Source organism: Phyllobates terribilis, unplaced genomic scaffold, assembly GCF_046119375.1.
Source record: "Phyllobates terribilis strain yellow unplaced genomic scaffold, ASM4611937v1 Scaffold_4__5_contigs__length_816908805, whole genome shotgun sequence".
NCBI classification, from domain to species: domain Eukaryota; kingdom Metazoa; phylum Chordata; class Amphibia; order Anura; family Dendrobatidae; genus Phyllobates; species Phyllobates terribilis.
Window position 1 is genome coordinate 217,984,877 of NW_027362764.1, and position 24,257 is coordinate 218,009,133.

The 24,257-nt window shown below is 45.5% G+C and overlaps 1 protein-coding gene across 3 annotated transcripts in view; it reads left to right on the forward strand.

The window, feature by feature from the left end:
* Window positions 1-24,034, forward strand: part of NEK11 (NIMA related kinase 11) — a 405,201-nt gene extending 381,167 nt beyond the window's left edge. The window contains exon 16 of one of the 3 annotated variants that reach the window (XM_073678085.1): window positions 23,357-24,033. In XM_073678085.1, the coding sequence (XP_073534186.1) occupies window positions 23,357-23,564 (208 nt within the window). In that variant the 3' untranslated portion in view covers window positions 23,565-24,033. Of the gene's footprint in view, window positions 1-23,356 lie in introns of all 3 variants that reach the window. The other 2 variants (XM_073678084.1, XM_073678086.1) reach the window with 2 other exon arrangements.
* The last annotated feature ends 223 nt before the right edge of the window (window positions 24,035-24,257 follow it).

A 24,257-nucleotide genomic window follows, 5' to 3' on the forward strand; every position in this document is an offset into this window, starting at 1 on the left:
CCCTGACACTGGCTTATATTTCGAGCATCCTCCAAAATCCATTAAAAATCATGCTAGGGCTTTTTTTAGGGTTGGTCTTACTTTTGGGGAAACAGGGTACTAGACGTTTCTAGCAATGTTCAGGATCCCTGTTGCAGTTCTTTAGTCCAGGGGTTCAACTTGCACCTCTTCCTCCCTAATAGGAACTATTCATACATAATTTACATCGACAGCTGGAATTTTTTTTTGATATTCAGATCTTCCTTACACAGGAACATAAAATGTATAGATAGAGGTAACTTCCAATATTGTCTAGAGAACATGAAACCATACAACTTTATTTACAAGGAGAAAATTTGATGGCAGTTCGTCATTACTGTCCGCTGCAGTCAAACGCAGTCCTTAACCTCTTCATAACATATGAAGGGGTCTCCCTGGCATTGAGCCCGCATCTTTCCCCACACTTGACAGCTCATTTAATCAGCTGTCATGTGCCTTTAACAGCCGCGGGTGGATTGGAGCTCCACCTACGTCTGTTAACAAGTTAAATACAGCTGTCAATCTCTGACAACGGGATTTAACACATGCCAGCCAGAAGCGCGTCACAAATCCTGCCCATCAGCGCTGCTATTTTGTGATCAGGGGCACTGATGGGTTGTCATGATATCCTGGGGTCTGCAGAAGACCCTGGTGCCTGTCATTGTGAATCTCCTGTGAATGCCGGCTCGTGGTCGGCATTCATAGGAGAGTGTGACTTTTACTATACATAGCAGTGCTGAAGCCCTGCTGTCTATAGCACAAGAGATCAAATGATCACAGCTTCAGGTCTCCTAAGGGGACTATTGAAGACAGTAAAAAGTTTAAAAAAACACACACACAAAAGTTCAAACCACCCCCTTTTGCTCCTTCAAAAATAAAACAATTAAAAATAATACACATATTTGGTATCGCCACGTTCAGAAATATCCGATGTATTAAAAAATAAAACAGTATAACGAAAAAAAATCACAACGCCAGAATTAAGGTTTTTTGGCCACCGCAACATTGTAATAAAATGTAATAAGAGGCGATAAAAACATAGTATCTATCACAAAATGGTATTAATAAAAACATCAGCTCAGGGCACAAAAAATAAGCCATCACCCAGCCCCAGCTCCCGATAAACTAAAATGCTACATGTCTAGGAAAATGGCGACATAGGCAAAAAAAAATTTTCATACAAATTTTGGAATTTTTTTCCACCACTCAAATAGAAAATAAACTATACAAGTTTGGTATCTGCATACTCATACTGACCTGGGGATACATACTGTCAGGTCAGTTTTACTATATAGTGAACATGGTAAATAAAAAACCCAAAAAACAATTGTGGAATTGCACTATTTTTCATTTTCACACCAGTTGGAATTTTTGTTTCCAGTTTTTAGTATGATATTTAGTATTTAGTATCCGGTTTAGTATGATAAAAGCAATGGTATCATTGAAAAGTGCAACTCATCCTGCAAAAACTAAGCCCTCATATGGCTATAGTGACGGAAAAATAAAAAAGTTATGGCTCTTGGATGAAGGGGAGAAAAAAACAAAAACGAAAAAACGTTAAATGGGCCATGGTGAAGGGTGTAAGGCAGCTTCTTTCACGACAGTGCAGTAATGAGGCAGTGACCCAAGATAGTTCAACTTAAATGTCTTTATTTTGGCAACTTACAAAAATAAACTCAAACGTTATCCTCCGGTTCGCAGCCGGATCGTCCGTCACAGTCCATTGTGCATTATTTAATCATGTACAATCATCATTGTGATATCTGACAATTGTATTTTTCTTGGATGCATGTCTCTGCTTTTTACATGTGTGTATGTCCATCCCCCTCCCCCACTCCTGTTTTTTTTCTAATAAAATTTTGTAATTTGGCTGTCATTGGGGACATTTGAGCGTCGTTTTTTTTCTTCTTTTTGCGTATGTATTCCTCATGACGATTTGTCTCGACATCTGCTCAGAGTCCTGCTACATTAGTGGCATACTACTATATATACTATTTGCATGTATGTAATACATTTTAATATGCTACAATTTTCTGGAAGTAATTTTTGATCACTGACATGCAGATCTCGTTTGGGTATGCCTTAGTTCACACTGCCCCTATTCTCCACCATATGTAAGGCAGCAGCTTTCTCACGTGAGTGCGATAATGAAGCAGTGACCCAAGAGAGTTCAGCTTAAATGTCTTTATGGTGGGAACTTACGAAAATAAACTCAAACGTTATCCTCCGGTTCGCAGTCAGATTGTTCTTAACAGTCCGTATCAGTCTGTTGCGACTGCACCATCGTGTAACTCGTGGATGTGGCAATGGCTTTGCTTTCTCTGCTCCTGATTTGTGTTCAGTCTCACACAGCCCTGACCTACACAGAGCTCCTGTTCTGCTGCTTGCAAAACCAATACTGACACACCCAACCCCTACCCGAAAGTTTAAATGGGAAACGTGGACATGGGCCACTCCCAAAACCCAGAGTTGAGGGAGAGATCCATCCCACTACCATCCTACAGAGCTCTCCAAAAATAAAAGCCCATGTCAGGTTTTCCTAAGTCTGACTTGGTCAAATAGCTGGACTAAGTCCACACTCTCTTTTACTTTGCATTGTAACCACAGCTGTGATTGTAATTACAATGCTCTCCAGTGGTTTCAGTATGTTTCTATGCACATCCTGGGGGGACACGTAACGTCCCTTGTATATGATCCCCCTCACTACCTCACAAACGGTTCTAGGGAGGTGACTAATGGAAAATACATTATTACTTCTGATACTTATGGTTACAACCAGAGAAGTGGTGCAGGAACAGCGTTAGAGCAAAGGGTAAATAATGCTTATTTATTTTATAACATTCCCTACTCTATTGCAGATTTAATAAACCTATTTAAGATGCCCAATTTGTATAATCTTGTATAGGTTGCTGAACACTTCTAACCTGTCTGTCTTAAATGACTTCGCTGTTCTGAAAAATGTTGGTTTTATATTTTGCATAGAATGGGAAAAGTGGATTGGCAGCAGTGAGAGATAGGAGTTCCTCTAAGGTGGAGTTTGGTTGCCACTCCCAATCACAAGCCACCATGGTCTTGGCAAATGAATCTGTAATGATGTATTTACAAATATATGAATGCTAATCACATTTCAGTAAAAACTTTTTGTTCAAAAGTAGTTTTGAAAATAATTAGTATATGTATTACTTATTATTATTATTATTATAATTATTACCTTTTTTAAACATAATAGACATACAGATTGCCTACAACCCTTAAGCACCATCTGCATTTTAGCAGGGCAAGGTCTTGCTAGCCTAAATGTCACTTCTACGACCAATATGGCAGATGTTTATATTTATAACACCTGCTTTGCTGCTGGCTGCTGTTGAGCCTGGGCGTCTCTTGGCACTGATTAGCTGTCAGAATTGTAATTTCCATGTGCATATTAAATCAACATTTGCCTCTGAGGTCACCGCTTAATTACTGGCTTTGAAAGTGACTTTAAAGGAAAGCGGATAATCTTCCCAACTGCTCTGAATGTTTAGAAAAATAACACTGTGAAACCCTAATATTAAGAACCAGCATAATTTGTATGATTTACATCTAAGTATATCCATATATTAATTATTGGCCTGATATGGTTACATTTCCACTACAGTCACTTTCAACTTTCCATTTTAATAGTTGCTCTGTCTTATATTTCAGCTGATTTTATTCCCTGATTATGGCATTAGATTAAAATTAACTAGCGCTGGATCCAGGCATAAAATTAATATCAGATGGAGTGAAAGGTATAAAATAAAATTCTTTATTGATAAAATTGATTAAAACCTGATTGTAAAATAAAGTAAAATGGGAGTAATTTATATTAGGTATAGGGTTTAGTAGTAGTGGTAAAAGGCTGGTGGTCCTCTGTGGACCTTCTCAAAGCGGATCCACTAAGAATTGGCTTCTAGATCAGGGTGATTTTCCTGATGGCGAGGAGGAGAAGTGAATCAGAGGAGTCCAAGAAGGTTGTGGGTGAGCCAGGGGGATTGTTCACTCTGAAAAGAGGTGTATAAAGTTTCGGAATTAGAAAGCGAATTGGTGATCGTCAATAAGAATAAGTATTTATACCTGCTAAGTTGTCCCAAGATAGGTATGTGGATGTCCTGGTGGGATAGGGAAGTAGATGTGGTCTTTACAGAAGTGGAACAGCTGGCTCAGACATATGTTTTGGTTGTTAATTAGTAAAAGGATCAATCTTAAAGAGAGAGACACAAGAAAAGTTAAAGGAGTACAGAGTCTATTTTTAGGAAGTATAAGGTGGTTCAAAGTAAGTTCACTGGACTCGATATGTACCTGGTATTATTAATCCTAAGTCTCTCTGTTGGAGGTAGATGTCCACATAGGTATGGAGTGGTCCAATGAAGACCTGAACGGAATAATCAATACAGAGTGGGTACCGTGGGGGAATCTTAATTAGGGTTTGCCAATGTGATTTACTGGCTCTATGGACTATTTACCTCTTTTGTGTAGCTATGTTATATAGGAGGCTGGTAAGGGTCTTTTGGATTGTGACGTGCCTTTACAGGAGTATTGGCTGTCTCCTAAGTGCCTCAGATTGAAAATTGGTAACGTGTACTGGTCACTTAGAAACTGGTCACCTCACGACGTGAGGTGCTGGAATGTAAAATAGGAGAAATGTGGGTGATAGAGGCAAGGTCCAAAGTCTATACCGTGGGGAAAAGAGAGCAGTGATGCTCACAAGGACGTTGAGTCAATACACAGAGTCGGCGTGTAGCGGGTCACGATGATTCCTGCAATATGCAGCTGACGGCAGAGCGCGGCAGGAGTAGCGGTGTAGATGGCAGAAGGATGTCCGCGGCTTCGGTCCCAGAGTGCCGCGTGCCAGGTAGTAAGAAGGTGCCCCGCTGCGTCGCGCCGATTGAGCGTTTGTACTTACAGGTCTGTACTTGCAGGTCCGGGCATGTTTTCAACGATACCGGTTAGAATGGTTGCAGGGTGCCGTGCTGTGTTACTGGAGGATGTAGTCCCTAGGCTGATAGTTGCAGACGCTCAGAGGGGAGCAGTCTGTGTAGAAAGAGGGGAGGAAGCGAGAGTGGAGTCCCGGCCGGTGACTCAACACTCAGGGAGCTTCTCCTGAGCGTATGGTAGAGGCAGGTCAGGTGGACCTGCAGGGAATACTGTCACATGACAGTCACGTGGTACAAGCTTGTACGGGTGCCTAGTTGGACCAAAAACCTACGCATTTCGGAAACTGAGGACGGTTAGCTACCCTGATGAAGGAAACCGTCCTCAGGTTCCGAAACGCGTAGGTTTTTGGTCCAACTAGGCACCCGTACAAGCTTCCAGGAATGATGACTTCAATACTCTGCTTTAGTAGAGAAGAAATAGTTACAACTAGAGTAGAGCAAAAAGATTCCAGTGGCCACTTTAGTAGTTTGTGGTTGCCAGACCTGAGCACTTTGAATCTCGATGCATCTTGTGTTAATTAAGAACCCACAACATCTTACAAACATCGCGATGCAACGTCATGCCAATGGCCGATAATGGGATGCTAATTGTTTGCTGGTCGAGCGGCCACTGACCCCTAACTAGGGTCCTGTGAGTCTTTTTCATCAACTCTAGTTACAACTTTTTAGATGTATCAAAACTAGTGCCAATGAAAACTGGAATTGTAACCCATAGCTAACAATCAGATTCTTGATTTCATCTTGAGAGTTACTTTCGCAAATGAAATTTGATTTCTTGTTATAGGCAATACTTCCACTTCTTCAATGCACCAGTTTTGTGATACACTGAACCAGGAATGGATCATGTAAGACAGATGTATATTAATTTGTGGTGTATTTCTTTGCTTAAGACCATCATGCCTTTAGAAACATTTCCAGCAAGCGTTCTGTATCTTCTTTTATACTATCCAAATGTGACATTACCCCCTTCATGACTTGGCTATTTTCGTTTTACTTTTTTTCTCCCTTTCTTCCAAGAGCGATATCTTTTTTATTTTTCCGTCAATATAGTCATATGAGGGCTTGTTTTTTGTGGGATCAGTTGTACTTTTGAATGACACCATTCATTCTACCATATAGTGTACTGGAAAACGGGAAAAAAATTACAATTGTGATGAAATTGCAAAAAACGAAGTGCAGTTTCACAATTTTTTTGTTTTTTTTATTTACCATGTTCACTATATGGTAAAACTGTCATGGTAACATGATTGTCCAGGTCAGTACGAGTATGCAGATATCAAACGAGTATTCGAAAACTTGAAAAAAAAATATTTTTTTGCTTTTGTCGCCTTTGTTCAAGACTTGTAACATTCTCCTTTTTGGGATCTGGTGCCGGGTGAGGGCTTATTTTTTGTGGCTTGAGATAATGTTTTTATTGATACCATTTTGAGGTACAATGTTTGATTGCCTGTCATTGCATAAAAAACGCATTTTGGCATTTTGATTTTTTTCTCATTACGCCGTTTATCAATCGGATTAATTTATTTTATATTTTGAAAGATCAGACTTTTATGAATGCAGCGATTCCAAATATGAGTTTGTTGTTTTATTTAAATTGTTTTATTGTTAATGGAGCAAAAGGCTGGTGATTTGAACTTTTGTCCCCCACACAGCCCCCATGCGCAATATGATGTCCTACACACAGCTCTCATGCACAGTATAACGCACAGCCCCCATGAGCAGTAAGTGTATCACCATAAACTGGGGAAGGTGACTAAATCCCAGGAAAAAAGAAGTGAGTAGAAATGGGGTGGAGGGACATGGTGACTACCATATTAGCTCTGCAGCTGATAGGAACTCCATTGTTTCAGATAATACTATCTCCATTTTTTATTGTACCACTTTGTGCTGCACTTATATTCCACATTACATGCATGGTTTATGAGAAATTGAGTTTCCTGTATTGACTAACAGGCACCATTGTCATGTCTTGCACTTATTGCTTGTGTGGCTTTATTATACCAACCATTAAGCACTTACCCCAGTTCCTGTTCTATGAGGCACCTTTGTTTTAATGCTTTTATCTTATTTATATATGTATTTAATATGAATTTAATAAATATATATATTGTTCTTGGATCTTCGCATTCACTTCTTTTTTCCTGGGAATTTGTCACCTTTCCCGGTTTTTGGTGATATATTTTATGTTTCAAGTGCTATCCTTAATTGTTTAGCATCATCACAAGGGACATTTAGTGTATGTATTCCCCATGGGCAGTAAGATGTAAAAAACTTAAAAATAATACTTCACCCCGATCACCCACAGCTCCAGTCTGTGCTGTGCACTGAGGCACAGCTGCGATGTAGTGACGTCATCACGCCTACTGCGCTCTCAGATGCACAGGCCCAATGATGGAAGAGGAAGCCATCAGCTCCCTGTTCCATCATTGATGTCACTGGTATCTGTATCGTATCCCGAGGATACGGACACCAGGAAAAGTGAGACACTGAGCGGAGGGTCTGCAGGCTGCACCAGAACAGCCAATGGGCCACAAGTGACCAGCAGGCCGCACTTTGCCCATGTCTGCTCTATGAAATTATCTATTTGAGATGACCTAAATATCTGTTCTTTGCTAAAGTGATTTAAAGAGAATGTAAAAAAAAATACAAGGGCCGGCACACATGTAGTATTAAAGTTAAATTTTTGTTGCACATTTACACTGTGACTAATATCAAACAAATAAACACATACAATAAAAACACTATGCATAGGCACACTCCGATAAATGAATGCAAAAATATCACTATAACTAATATTAATAGTAGTAATAATAATAGTGATAGTGATATTTTTGCTTCTGTTTATTGCAGTGTGCCTATTGAATGTTTTATTTGCTTAAAGGGTTTGTTCTCTTCTCAGACAACCCCTTCTGAATCCTTATGTTTCCCCCCAATAAAATAACTACACTTATACTCACCCCTGGAGCCGGCGCTTTTCAGCAGTGTCGGCACTGGCTCTCCCGGGGCTCATGTGACATTGTTATGTCATGCGATCCCTGCGGCAAATCATTTCTGGCTTCACTCTCTCCTATGGGCTTAATTGACATCCAGGGGAAGAAAGAGAGCAGCAGCAGCTTTCACTTCCTCTGCATGTCTTGGTTTATCTGAAGGAGAGGAGAGTGAAGCCAGCACTGATTATTCTTATTCTATTGGGGGGAAGGAAATATAGGGATTCATAAAAAGTTGTCTAAGTAGTGGACAATCCCTTTAAATTGAATTTATTGCTTTATTTTTACATAATTAATCATTTATGCTGTATGTTAGATATGTAGAAGCATTTGTTAAACCATGATGATTTTCCTTACCGACAGAAATGATTAGTTGTCCTTGCATCCTCTGCTGTCTAATTTCATGTCTTTGTAGTCCATAGCATATGCTCATTATCTAAGTACAATCTGTTTCTTTATGTCCTTGGGGAATTAAATATCTTGATGATTCTGGACATTACATGCATAATTTTTTTTATAGGGTTGGTGATCTGCATTTACCTTTTAACTCTCTAGTACATCAAATCCATCTTAGCTGCCAACTGTTCTTGGCTTGTTTAGTGACGGTAGTTACTTACTGAAAGAGAACATAATTTGCCTAAGGTATGCTTAGGGCAGGACGAGAATTCTTAAGGGCTTTGCCCGGTGAGCTCTGCCAAATGTCAATGAAACTACTTCTTATATAAGTACTAGCATGAACAATTTATAGATGCTATATTATGTTTTGCTTGTGTATATGTAGCACCCTGAGGATTCGGCTGCTACAGGGGTATTGCACCTCAACCCAGAGGTGTGATATTCCACTCCCGGGTAAGGATGGAGTGTGGAACTGAGCTCGGTAGGCTGCATGCACTACACACATCCCATTTCCGAGGAGCAGGCCGACGGTACTCCCACTTAGAAATGTGCAGGTACGACCGAGTCTGTTCCTGGCTGGAGTGGGAGGGGGGTGGTACATCCCAAGTAGTGTAGGGGCAGATAGGGGGAGCAGCCTGGGTAAAGATAGGAGCTCATTGGGTGCTGGTCACCTGAGCTCACACATAGAGGGTGTATATAAGGTGGGCACCATCAAAGAACAGGGTCAGTCAGTCTTTGCAGGCAGGTCAGTCTGTCAGAGTAAGAAGCAGAGGAGCAGAGCAGCCCCAGAGAGAGAGAGAGGAGAAAGCAAGAGAGACCCAGAGGGGGAAACAGAAGAGAGGACTCTGAGACCCCAAATCCAATCCACGGGTGAAGAGTCGGCATCAGGGTACCGGAACCCAAGCTGGTGGGGGCAAAAACACACCCCAGCCAGAGACCGGAGGCCGTGGGCAGCGTCTGCCACGGCCACCCACCACATCCACCCCGAAGGCATACCACGTGGAGGGTCAGGGAACCCAAGGCCAAGGGTCTCCCAACAGAAGGCCCGAGGGAGCTGGACCTGGGTGGATCACTAGTGGGGACGGCCAGAGAAAGGACAGAAGGAGAGCTCAGGGTCACGCTCCGGACTCGCTTGGGGGTTGGCTGGATCCAGGACCTGGTGGATGCAGCACGGCTCGGGAGGTCACTTGAAGCTGGAGTGACCGGAACATCAGCAGTGAGTAAATACCCTTAACTGCATAACCCGACTCTGTCTTCCTTTAACATCTATGCTGCACCACCACAACCCCCATCCTCTGCACCTGACCCCCTGAGGCTATACCCCACCCGTTGGGGGTTATACCATCAAAAGCTGCACCTACACCATCAGCCTCAGCGGACCCTGCTGCAGCGGCGGCCATAGTGACCGCAATACAACGGGTGGCGTAGTCGACATTAAGAACTTATTAACATCTGTAGGACTGCCACATACAACTGAGTTTGACACCCTCGGCACGGACCGGGTCACAGCCACTCGGAAGACTACAACTCCCATCTGATCCGGCTCCGGATATTCCCCCTAAAGAATATGGCCCAGGGGGCGCGTCAACTTTGGCGTAGTCGGCAGGATTACGTGCCCACAACAACCGGGTACTGCGTGCCTGAAGAAAAGAATGAGTTTACCTCAAAAAGAAGTCTCCTGCCGGTTCCGGAGGGTCCCCGCCATCGGACCCCATCACCAGTCGATTCCAGCCGGTTGTCCGCCATTAACCGCGTTTTCCCGCCATCTGCAGAGTTTCCCGCCACTGGGAAGCGATTCCCGCCATTTCCAAAGGTTTCCCGCCTTGGAAGAGCGGACGCCATTATGGGCGTGCCAGAGGGTGGCAAGAGGCCACCTCCCATCGTGGGCCAGGACCGAAAATGGCGCCAAAAGTGGAAACCGCCCCCACCAACAGAGACTGTGATGCTAGAGGTGTCTGTCAGCGTGAAAGAACCGCCCCTGGAGCTGACAGTCACCAAATGGCCCCGGGACCGCCCTCGAGGTGGGAGGAGACGAAAGGAGAGAACAAAGATGGGTGCCGCCTGGAGCAGTCTAGAGCGAGCGCACCCGGAGGCAAGAAGCCTGGAGAAGAATATCGGAGGAGCTTACCCGGAGATGGCGAGAAAGCAGAGCAGCACCGGCCCGCTGGCCAGGAGCCTGCTGGAGACGACTGTAGGAGAGCAGAGCAGCACCGACCCGTTGGTCAGGAGCCTGCTGGAAACAACGACCCCACTAGGCCTAGTGGAGGTCCTAGCACAGCTCCCCCGAGACCGGGAGTGTGCACAGACCGCTCTGGAGGGCCTCGCAAGGAGGATGGCCCGGGTGCAGCGAGAGACGTTGGCGGAGTGGAGCCGTGAGATGGCCCAGCAGACCGAGACCTGTGAGCGGAGCACGCCACCCGAGACGAGGAGACAGACCGCCTCTGAGGATGGCGCGGGAGGACGGAAGGCCGGAGACGGCGCCGAGAAGGGAGCCGATCGAGTGGAGGAAGGTAAAGGGGACGTCTATACCCCAGACCGGGAAACCGCGTACCTGCCCCAGCTCCCCGTCGCAGAGCCCGAAGTCTATCCTGCCGTGCCCGTCGCTGCAACGTCACCGCCGCAGACTAGGCCTCAAACGGGAGCCGCGACCCCTGTGACGTCACACGCCTCGACCCCGAGCGTGACCAAGCAGGAAGTACCACCAGCCTGGTCGCAAGGCCTAGTACCCCCGGGCGCCGCAATACCAACAGCGCCTCCTACCTCCGCGGAGCCCCCGGCCTGGTCGCAGGGCCAAGTAGCCCAGGGCGCCGCCGTCCTTACGGTGCCCTTTACCTTCCAGATACCCCAGGCCTGGCCGCAAGGCCCGGGCAACCCGGGCGCCACCACCACCGCGCCCATAAGACCAAGAGTGCCGCATCTGGGAGAGGACCCGGACGGGTCTGAAGCCAAAGGTAACCATAAAGCAAGAGCAGGAGGACGCCGTCGCTAAGGACAGCGAAGCAGAAGCTGTATATAGTTGCCAGTCGGGGCACCGTGAACTGAAACTGAAACTGAAACTGAAACTGAAACCGTGAACTGAAACTGAAACTGAAACTGTTGCTGTTGCTAATATAGTCCCCGTTGGGACCAGCATGTGTGAACTGTTACCCGTATTTCCCTAAATCCCACTGACCGAGGACTGAGAGCGGTCATTCCTCCCTAATACCTGGCCGAGGACTGAGAGCGGCCATATCCTTGTATATAGTTGCGCGTCCTAAAGCGCCCCCTACCGGTTTTATAGGAAAACCAGTTTTCCAGAGAGACTGTCGCACTTTACCCGGTCACACGTTGCACAGTGACCGGAGGAGGAGCCAGAGGCGACGAGAATGTTTTATATTGATATATATATATATAATGTTTTATATGTTTTATATGTTTATGCAAAAATTTTTTTTTTTGATGTTATGTCTTACAGCCCGAGGACGTGCTGTGATTTACCAGGGGGGAATGTAGCACCCTGAGGATTCGGCTGCTACAGGGGTATTGCACCTCAACCCAGAGGTGTGATATTCCACTCCCGGGTAAGGATGGAGTGTGGAACTGAGCTCGGTAGGCTGCATGCACTACACACATCCCATTTCCGAGGAGCAGGCCGACGGTACTCCCACTTAGAAATGTGCAGGTACGACCGAGTCTGTTCCTGGCTGGAGTGGGAGGGGGGTGGTACATCCCAAGTAGTGTAGGGGCAGATAGGGGGAGCAGCCTGGGTAAAGATAGGAGCTCATTGGGTGCTGGTCACCTGAGCTCACACATAGAGGGTGTATATAAGGTGGGCACCATCAAAGAACAGGGTCAGTCAGTCTTTGCAGGCAGGTCAGTCTGTCAGAGTAAGAAGCAGAGGAGCAGAGCAGCCCCAGAGAGAGAGAGAGGAGAAAGCAAGAGAGACCCAGAGGGGGAAACAGAAGAGAGGACTCTTGAGACCCCAAATCCAATCCACGGGTGAAGAGTCGGCATCAGGGTACCGGAACCCAAGCTGGTGGGGGCAAAAACACACCCCAGCCAGAGACCGGAGGCCGTGGGCAGCGTCTGCCACGGCCACCCACCACATCCACCCCGAAGGCATACCACGTGGAGGGTCAGGGAACCCAAGGCCAAGGGTCTCCCAACAGAAGGCCCGAGGGAGCTGGACCTGGGTGGATCACTAGTGGGGACGGCCAGAGAAAGGACAGAAGGAGAGCTCAGGGTCACGCTCCGGACTCGCTTGGGGGTTGGCTGGATCCAGGACCTGGTGGATGCAGCACGGCTCGGGAGGTCACTTGAAGCTGGAGTGACCGGAACATCAGCAGTGAGTAAATACCCTTAACTGCATAACCCGACTCTGTCTTCCTTTAACATCTATGCTGCACCACCACAACCCCCATCCTCTGCACCTGACCCCCTGAGGCTATACCCCACCCGTTGGGGGTTATACCATCAAAAGCTGCACCTACACCATCAGCCTCAGCGGACCCTGCTGCAGCGGCGGCCATAGTGACCGCAATACAACGGGTGGCGTAGTCGACATTAAGAACTTATTAACATCTGTAGGACTGCCACATACAACTGAGTTTGACACCCTGGGCACGGACCGGGTCACAGCCACTCGGAAGACTACAACTCCCATCTGATCCGGCTCCGGATATTCCCCCTAAAGAATATGGCCCAGGGGGCGCGTCATATACATTAGTTTCTTGTCATCCTGCTGCCCTCATTTTATATGTCTCCATTACTAAAACATAATTCAAGCCTCACCATCTCTACAACTCTAAAACTTTTGTTCATGCATAGCTGGCACAGATCCAAGACTGAGATGTGTTCATTTCATTTACAGATGTAGCCTTTCGTAAAATAAAAAAATCAACATCAGAAAGATATCCTGATACAGAAATGTGTAACTTAAGACCAAACTACAGAAATTCAATGACTTTTGTTGTATTAAGAGTAGTGTTGAGCCACCCCCGTAGTGTTCGGGTTCGGTTCGGTTCGTCGAACACCGGGATGTTCGAGGAACTGTTCGTCGAACTGTTCGTCGAACACCTTAGAACACCGTCGAACACCGTTAAAACCAATGGCAGGCAAACAAAAACACATAGAAACACATAGAAAACACCTTCAAAGGTGTCCAAAAGCTGACAAACTGCTCAGAAGACGCTTTCTTTAAAAAAGCCGGCCGGCAATTCAGCAGCGGCATACACCGGTACCCGACAATTTAGAAAAGAAGGAATAGAGCTTCACACATAGATTAGATAGATAGAAACATGTCAGTCACATATATATGAAGTACAGTGACAGTGTTGCTTACTGTACTTGTCATTTAGTGTAAAGGATTTATTAAAAAATATAATAGTGTTTTCATGCACTGTCTCTTTAAAAAAGCCGGCCGGCAATTCAGCATCTGTACCCGACAATTTAGAATAGAAAGAATAGAGCTTCACACATAGATTAGATAGATAGAAACATGTCAGTCACATATATATGAAGTACAGTGATAGTGTTGGTTACTGTACTTGTCATTTAGTATTAAAATAAAGGATTTATTATTAAAAAAAATTGGCGTGGGGTTCCCCTTAATTTTAGTCTCTAGCGGAGGTTAAGCAGACAGCTGGGGCAGATGTTTGAAGCCTGGGAAGGGGGTAATACCCACGGAGCTTCCCAGGCTACTAATATGAGCCCCCAGCTGAATACATAGCCTTTACTAGCTATTAAAATGGGGGACCCCCCAAAAAAATGACGTGGGGTCCCCCCTAATTTAATAGCTAGCAAAGGCTAGGCAGACAGCTGGGGGCTGATATTAATAGCCCAGGAAGGAAGCCATGAATATTGGCCCCCTCCCAGGCTAGAAACACCAGCCGTCAGCCGCCCCAGAAATGGCGCATTCATAGGATGCGCCAATTCTGGCACTTAGCCTCGCTCTTCCCACTGCCCTGTAGCGGTGGCAGGGGGTAATAGGGCTGGGGTTGATGTCAGCTTATAATGCCAGCTGACATCAAGCCCAGGTTAGTAATGGAGAGGCGTCTATAAGACACCCCCATTACTAACCCCATAGTCAAAGTTAAAAGAAAACACAAACACCCAGAATAAAGTCCTTTAATTGAAATAAACACACAATTCTTTATTGTTCTAAATTAAACCATACTTACCGTCACGCCCATTCCAGCTGAAGCCAACGATCTCCTGCAATAAAAGAAAAATAATAAAGCAACATCATCCTTACCTTTCCATGGTTCCCACGACGGCTCCAGCTCTGCTACATCGAGATGACAGGCTGGACCGCAGCAGAACGCCGCCATCCAGCCTGTCATCCCGCAGACACTGAGAAGCGCAGGCATGCTTGTGTAGCACCCTGAGGATTCGGCTGCTACAGGGGTATTGCACCTCAACCCAGAGGTGTGATATTCCACTCCCGGGTAAGGATGGAGTGTGGAACTGAGCTCAGATAGACTGCATGCACTACATACATCCCATTCCAGAGGAGCAGGCCGACGGCACTCCCACTTAGAAATGTGCAGGTGCGACCGAGCCTGTTCCTGGCTGGAGTGGGAGGGGGGAGGAACATCCCATGTAGTGTAGGGGCAGATAGGGGGAGCAGTCTGGGTAGTGGTAGGAGCTCATTGGGTGCTGGTCACCTGAGCTCACACATAGAGGGAAATATAAGGAGGGCACCAACTAGGATCAGGGTCAGACGCAGAGAGTAAGTCAGATGCAGAGGACAAGCCTGCAGAAAGAAACAACAGCCCTGGAGAGAGAGTGGAGTAAAGAAGGAGACCCAGAGGGGGACAAAGAAGGGACCCAAGAACCCAAATAAGAACACCGGGTGAGGAGTCAGCAGAAGGGTACCGGAACCCAAGCTGGTGGGGGTAAAGACATTCCCCAGCCAGAGACCGGAGACCGTGGGCAGAGTCTGTCACGGTCACCCACTACATTCACCCTGAAGGCACACCACATGGAGGGTCAGGGAACCTGAGGCCAAAGGTTGCCCAACAGAAGGCCCGAGGGAGCTGGATTTAGGTGAATCACTGGTGGGGACGGCTGAAGGAAGGACAGAGGGAGAGCTCAGGGCCACGCTCCGGACTTGTTTGGGGGTTGGCCGGATCCAGGACCTGGTGGACGCAGCACGGCTCGGGAGGTCACTTGGAGCTAGAGTGACCAGGAACATCTGCAGTAAGTAAAGACCCTTAACTGCACTACCCGAGTCTGTCATCATTACCGGCTGCACCGCACCACCACAACCCCCATCCTCTGCGCCTGTCCCCTCTGAGGCTATACCCCTCCCGTTGGGGGTTATCCCACCAAGCTGCGCACCCACCATCAGCCTCAGCGGACCCTGCAGCAGCGGCGGCCACAGTGACCGCATCACAACGGGTGGCGTAGTCGACACAACGAACTTTAATAACATCAGTAAGGACTGCCACATAACTCATAGCTTGACGCCCTGGGCACGGGACCTGTCCAGTCAGGTGCAGCAGGCAGGAACGGGCTGCCCCCAACCAACAGCTGCCTATTTGTACCTGGCCGGACACATCAATATAGGGAAGCCCTTTTTTTCTTAATTATTTCATGAAATAATTAAAAAAAAAATACGTGGGGCTTCGCACTATATTTGTGTCCAGCCAGGTACAACTAGGCAGCTGGGGGCTGGAATCTGCAGCGCAGGGAGGCCCAAGCTTTCTGGGCCCCCCCCGCTGCAAATTGCAGTCCGCAGCCACCCCGGAAAATGGCGCGTTCATAGAAGCGCCATCTTCTGGCGCTGTACCCAACTCATCCAGGGCCCTGGTGCGGTGGCTCACTGGGTAATAAAGGGGTTAGGGCCAGCTTGGTATTATCAGCTGGCCCCAAGCCCAAAATTCATGGGGTCACGCCAGTATTAGACATGACCGCCATGAATTTCTAGTAAAGTATTTAAAAAAAACACAACACCCAGAATAAAGTCCTTTAATTGAAATAAACACACAATTCTTTATTGTTCTAAATTAAACTATACTTACCATCACGCCCATTCCAGCTGAAGCCAACGATCTCCTGCAATAAAAGAAAAATAATAAACCAACCTCATCCTTACCTTTCCATGGTTCCCACGACAGCTTCAGCTCTGCTACATCGAGATGACAGGCTGGACCGCAGCAGAACGCTGCCATCCAGCCTGTCATCCCGCAGACACTGAGAAGCGCAGGCATGCTTGCGCTCCTCAGTGTCTCGCTGTGACGGCATCCAGATGAGCCGAGGTCATGTCCAATGAACTCGGCTCACCTCATGCACGTCACTGACAGCGTGGGAAAATTCTCACGCTGAAGTGCTGAGTGCAGGAGAATTCTCCCACGCTGTCAGTGACGTGCATGAGGTGAGCTCATGTCCAATGAACTCAGCTCACCTCATGCACCTCACTGACAGCGTGGGAAAATTCTCCTGCACTCAGCGCTTCAGCGTGAGAATTCTCCCACGCTGTAAGTGACGTGCATGAGGTGAGCCGAGTTCATTGGACATGACCTCGGCTCATCTTTATGCCGTCACAGAGAGACAATGTGGAGCGCAAGCATGCCTGCTCTTCTCAGTCTCTGCGGGATGACAGGCTGGATGGCGGCGTTCTGCTGCGGTCCAGCCTGTCATCTCGATGTAGCAGAGCTGAAGCTGTCGTGGGAACCATGGAAAGGTAAGGATGAGGTTGCTTTATTATTTTATTTTTATTACAGGAGATCGTTGGCTTCAGCTGGAATGGGCGTGACGGTAAGTATGGTTTAATTTAGAACAATAAAGAATTGTGTCTTTATTTCAATTAAAGGACTTTATTCTGGGTGTTTGTGTTTTTTTTAACTTTGACTATGGGGTTAGTAATGGGGGTGTCTTATAGACGCCTCTCCATTACTAACCTGGGCTTGATGTCAGCTGGCATTATAAGCTGACATCAACCCCAGCCCTATTACCCCCTGCCACCGCACCAGGGCAGCGTGGAAGAGCGAGGCTAAGTGCCAGAATTGGCGCATCCTATGAATGCGCCATTTCTGGGGCGGCTGACGGCTGGTGTTTCTAGCCTGGGATGGGGCCAATATTCATGGCTCCCTTCCTGGGCTATTAATATCAGCCCCCAGCTGTCTGCCTAGCCTTTGCTAGCTATTAAATTAGGGGGGACCCCATGTCATTTTTTTGGGGGGTCCCCCATTTTAATAGCTAGTAAAGGCTATGTATTCAGCTGGGGGCTGATATTAGTAGCCTGGGAAGCTCCGTGGGTATTACCCCCTTCCCAGGCTTCAAACATCTGCCCCAGCTGTCTGCTTAACCTCCGCTAGAGCCTAAAATTAAGGGGAACCCCACGACAATTTTTTTAATAATAAATCCTTTATTTTAATACTAAATGACAAGTACAGTAACCAACACTATCACTGTACTTCATATATATGTGACTGACATGTTTCTATCTATCTAATCTATGTGTGAAGCTCTATTCTGTCTGTTATAAATTGTCGGGTACAGATGCTGAAATGCCGGCCGGCTTTCTTAAAGAGACGGTGCATGAAAACACTATTATTTTTTTTAATAAATCCTTTACACTAAATGACAAGTACAGTAAGCAATACTGTCACTGTACTTCATACATATGTGACTGACATGTTTCTATCTATCTAATCTATGTGTGATTCTCTATTCCTTCTATTCTAAATTGTTGGGTACAGATGCTGAATTGCCGGCCGGCTTTTTTAAAGAGACGGTGCATGAAAACACTATTATTTTTTTTGATAAATCCTTTACGCTAAATGACAAGTACAGTAAGCAGCACTTTCACTGTACTTCGTATATATGTGGCTGACATGTTTATATCTATCTAATCTATGTGTGAAGCTCTATTCTTTCGGTTCTAAATTGTCGGGTACCGGTGTATGCCGCTGCTGAATTGCCGGCTTTTCATGTTTCACTGTTGGCACTGTTCCCATCGATTTGGGCAATCACTGTAATGCCACAACCACCATGGCTGTGGCATTACAGTGAGTGGCAGACAATCCCTGCATGATTGGTGCTCTAAATAGCGCCAGACATGCAGGACACGCTTTTGGTGCACGAACAGTTATCGAACATAACCTCGAACAGCCGAATTTTTTGCAAATCGTTCGGGTTCGTCGAACAACTCGAACACCGCCCAAAACAGCTTGAATTTGAGATTGGCGAACAGTTCTAGTCGAACACCGCTCATCTCTAATTAAGAGTAGAGATGAGTGAACCCGAACTGAATTCCGAACACAGACTTCTCCCGAAAGTCCGTTTTAGTGTTTGGAGAGAGAGACCCCACTAGACCTTACAATGACCATTTTACAGCACCAAAGTTTGGATCCCCATTGACTTCTATGGGGTTCGGGTTCAAGTTCGGGTACAGTTCTGGTACCGGAACCAAACTTTGAACTAAAGTTTGGTCAAACCCAATGAACCCGAACATCCACGGGTCTGCTCATCCCTATTTAAGAGTCGTAAGACTCAACATTCTGCATTGTGATATTTTTCTGGTGTGATGGTTTAAGAAGGTCTACATCTGCATGGGATACTATATGCACCTTTTCAAAATGGTATTCTCAAGTTGTCTCTTGAGCATTTCAAGCAATGCATTTCTCCCTATTTACTTTAATTCAGGGTTTCTGGCAGGGCGGGTTCTCCTCCTTGAGTGACAGCTTTGGTGAATAGTAGTACTGTAGTCTTAGTAGAACTACAAGGTTAAGTGCCCACGTAGCATTTTTGTAGCGTTTTTACGGCTGCGAAAACGCTTGTAAAACAGTCTGCCATGCAAAGCAATGTGAGTTCGGATGTGCTGTGCACATGATGCGCTAATTTGCACGCCGAATTCGCATTGCGTTGAGGAACATTGAGGAACATTGAAACAAAGCAAACCCGCAGGTATATGTGGATTTGCTGCGTTTCAATTAAATTCAATGGCCGCGAATTTGCAGCGTAATCGCGGTGCGTGTGGTACCCGGGATGAAGAGGAGACTACAACTCCTCTTCATCCCGGCTACCACGCGGTGAAAAAAAGAAATAAAAAAGGTAAAAATAAACAAAACCTGTATATTCACCTCTCCGGCGGCCCCCAGTCTGCTCTCCGGTCTCCTCCAGTCTGCTCCCGGCCACGTCCTCTCTCCTTGGCGTCCCGCGATGTACTGTCAGGACCTGCGGTGACGTCATTTAGTCACCTGATGGTCACGCGACCGCTGACGTCGGCGGTCAGGTGATGGTCGCGTGACCATTAGCTGACTAAATGACGTCACCGCAGGTCCTGACAGTACATCGCGGGACGCCAAGGAGAGGGGACGCGGTCCGGGAGCAGACTGGAGGAGACCGGAGAGGTGAGTATACAGGTTTTTTTTTATTTTTAACGTTTTAATTCTTTTTTTTTTACTATAGATGCTGCATTTAAAGCATCAGTTGTTCACACATTATAAATCCATGCCAGTTGCATGGATTTATATTGTGTGACCAACTTGTCAAGCACTTTTCCAAGTGATGCTCAAAATCGCTTGGAAAACTGCTTGAAAAAACGCATGCAAAAACGCATGTAAAAACGCTGAAAAAACGCTTCTCTCTGGCAGAAAAAACGTATGTAAATCTGCATGCGTTTTTTTCTACCAGAGAGAGGCAAAAACGCTCTGCATCAAATCTGCTACGTGGGCACATAGCCTAAAGCTCATCACAATTTCTTCTGTAAGGCTATGTGCACACGATGCAGAAATGCTCAGGATTTTTTCCTGAGCGTTTCTGCATCTCCCTGGCAGAAAAAACGCACGCGGATTGTACATGCGTTTTCCTGCCAGGGACATGTGGAAATGGAGCGTTATTCACTGCCATTTCCGCATGCGGATTGACAAGCGCTTTCCAAGCGAATTAGCATCACTTGGAAAGTGCTTGTGACAACTAGGTCACACTATATAAATCTATGCAAACGGCATGGATTTATATAGTGTGACCTGAGAGAGTGGTTAAAAATAAAAAATAAATGTATACTTACCCTCCGATGGCCCCCGGTGTCCTGCTTTACACTCCGTTCTCCCTTGCCGACAGCGGTGGATTGAAAGACCTGCCGACGTCAGCGTCGCGTGACCTGTCACATAACTCTGACGTCAGCGCAGATCCTTCATTCCATCGCGAAGTGCCGGGAAGCAAGGAGGAGCGCAGCGCGGGCCGCCGGAAGGTAAGTATACATTTATTTTTTATTTTATTCTTTTTTTTACAGATTTTTTAATGGTACTTGGGTGTGGATGAGACTCTCCTCTTCTCTACACCCGGGTACCATCCGCACATTAGAACGCGCCAATTACGCAAGTACAGATGCAGTCTTGCGGAATTGCCGCGTTGTAATGCAAGTCAATGGCGGCGAAAACGCAGCACTTCAGCAAAATAATTGGTAGTGCTGCTTTTTTTTCCGCAATAATTCAGCACATGCGGATTATCATTGGGGAACATTGCTGCCCTTCTACCATGCGTTTTAATGCGTTTCTGCAGCTGCCAAAATGCTGCAGAAACGCATTAAAAACGCATCGTGGGCACACAGCCTAAAGCCCCCGTCTCACATAGCGAGATCGCTAGCGAGATCGCTGCTGAGTCACGGTTTTGGTGACGCAACAGCGACCTCACCAGCGATGTCGCTATGTGTGACACTTTGCAACGATCAGGACTCTGCTGTGAGGTCGCTGATCGCTGCAAAGTGTCCTGGACCATTTTTTGGTCGTTGCTCTCCCGCTGGTCAGCACACATTGCTGTGCGTGACCAGCGGGAGCAACGATCAGGCTGGTAACTATGGTAAACATCGGGTTACTAGGGGCACACGCGCACTTAGTAACCCGCTGTTTATCATGGTTACGAGCCTGCTAGAGTGAGCGGTAACCTCACGCTCACTGTAGCAGAGTGGTAACCATGATAAACAACGGGTTACTAGGAGCGTGTGTGCCCCTAGTAACCCGATGTTTACCATAGTTACCAGCCTGCTCCTGCTTCAGCAGGCTCGTAACCAGGAGCAGGACATCGTGGAAAGATTCTTTCCACGATGTCGCTGCTCCCCTGATCGTTGGTGAGCCTGCCTGTTTGACAGCTCACCAGCGACCACATAGCGACGCAGCAACGATCCCTGACAGGTCGTATCGTTGTCGGGATCGTTGCAGCGTCGCTAAGTGTGATGGGGCCTTAACACATTCAGCTATCAGTGGTTTGTTCTGGAGACTATTACTGCTATTACTATATTTACTTATAGAGATAACAGGGCATTTGAAAAAGCACATGCTGTGGATCTGGACAGCGAGAGCAGAAAGCCAGGATTAGCAGACATGCTCTGAAAGCTGCTGGCTGGTGATTTATAACTGCATCTCTTCAGAAGATGAGAGGAAGAGGAGGGAGGTGTACAGCTAACTAATAGAAATCAATGGGCTGGAGAGAGCTGACTGTTATGTTAAGAATTAACCCTTCTACCAGAATGTAACTACTGCTCACGACCTGCCTGGCTCTGGAGGCCAAGCTCAATGGAAACCAGTTGTAAACTATAAAAGATAATATCTGTCATTGCAGGAGAATGAGAGCAGATAGAAAAAGGAAGTCAAATGCAAACTTGCTTATTTTTATGCTGTCTAACTATATTAAGAAATATAAGAACTTGAGAATAACCTTTTAAGTAATATTTTAATTTCAATTTTAAATTTCATTTTTTATTGATTCAATTAATTAATTTGATTCAACAGTGAATAATTGTATCTCAATTTGAATGCCAATGTACTAAACAGTAACATTGTAAATACATTTAAATGCAAAAGATGTTGGCTTCTTGTAATTGAGATAGATCATAAGAGTGGGGGCAGAATTTTGTTCCTTCTAGTTGTGAACTACAGTACACAGAGCAGGTAGAGACTGTGGATCCCCCTTTCATACACAGCCTATGCTCGGTCATCTATCCCTCTTCTTCTTGCTTTCACTGCCCACAATATTTTCTCCCCACATAGTAATTAGCAAAATACAGTGGTGGTTCTTTTGCATGTTTCTCACACTTAAAATAAAGTAAAGTAAATAAAAAATGCAATTTTTAAATGAAGGTCTTTATTATTATGGGAAAAAGAAATCCAAACCTACAAGGCCCAGTGTGAAATAGTGATTGCCCCCTAAACCTAATAACTGGTTGGGCCACCCTTAGCAGCAACAACTGCAATCAAGCGTTTGCGATGTCTGTCAGTGAGTCTTTTACAACACTCTGGAGGAATTTTGTCCCACTCATCTTTGCAAAATTGTTGTAATTCAGCCACATTGGAGGGTTACTGAGAATGAACCGCATTTTTAAGGTCATGCCACAGCATCTCAATCAGATTAAAGTCAGGACTTTGACAAGGCCACTCCAAAGTCTTAATTTTGTTTTTCTTAAGCCATTCAGAGGTGGACTTTCTGGTGTGTTTTGGATCATTGTCCTGCTGCATAACCCAAGTGCACTTCAGCTTGAAGTCACAAACAGAACACTTTTAGCCTGATTTGGAAGGATAGATGAGATTAAGATTAACTGCGTTCAAACTTTTGGTTTGACTGGAGCTGTGGTTTACTAATGTGTTGTGTGTAGGGATGACTGGATGCGTGTAAGTTTGGGTTCGTCTGGTTTGACCGAACTTTAGTCCAAAGTTCAGTTCTGGTATCAGAACTGTACCCGAACTTGAACCAGAACCCGAACCCCATATAAATCAATAGGGACCCAAACTTTGGAGGTGGAAAATTATCTCTCTCTTTACAGTTCGGGTTCGCTCATCTCTAGTTGTGTCTACTAATGTGTTAATGAAACCGACAGTATAATAGTTCTCTTTTGTACACAAAAAGAACAAAAGAAGCAAACCTAATGAGATTAAAAAAAATAGCCATAATAACATCCATTTTTTGCTTGTTTATGGTTTAACTTTTCACATATCAACTGGGTATTTTTCACGGGATAAAACGTGTAAAATTGTTTGATATGCAGCATCATAATATGTTCTACTTTCATTTGTCTTGTAGGTCTGCTATACAAAGTATGGGGAAAAAATGCTTTGAAAAAGTTTACAATTACCTCCAAAAGGCACGTCAAGATAAGACCAGTGAAAAAGAAGTGAAGAAGCATCTGGAGACTCTTGTTTCCAGGGCGAGTGAGTGTTTTCTGGTGGACCAGATTCTGTTCTTTGAAGAAGAGCTCTCAGCAGCATCATCAAGACAAGACAAATGCTGATACTAATAGCCCCTGGAGGAATAAAATCATTTACAGGCATGTGTTACTAAGATCCATCTCCACATGCTACAGATTGTATGGCACATTACAGCATGTCTTTTGCTGTCAGATATTTTTTCATTCGCAAGAGAATTTATTGAAAGGAACATATTGAAATTTCTGACATGTTGCTTTGGATGACTAGATACAACAGTATTACATAATATTACAGATAAATAGTTTGTTGGAAAGATAATGAGGACTTGTCGTTTTGCAGTAGATTGTCAGAAGTGTACAATAAGCTTTACAGTCAGCTTTCATTATTAAAGGGGTTAACAAGAGTAACAAAAGGGACAACCTTTTTTTAACTAAAAGCACAGCACCTCTCATATCCACAGTTTGCAACAGGTATTGAAGCCTATCCATAAATATTTTAATTAAAGAAGTACTCCCACTAACTTTTTTATGCATTAAATGTGTGTGTATGTGCATGTAATGTAGTGTGAGTGTATTAATATACTCACCTACCACCGCTCTCTCCAGTGTCCTGCGCCATTCTTCTTTGCTTGTTACTGACGTCACCACTCAGCAGACTGGCAGAGTCACACTGCGTTCTATGTGACCCAGAAGTAACTTTTACAATAAAAGCCTATGGAGTACTAGAATGAGGCTCTATAGGCTTTCATTGTTACAGCAACTTTCAGCTCACACATA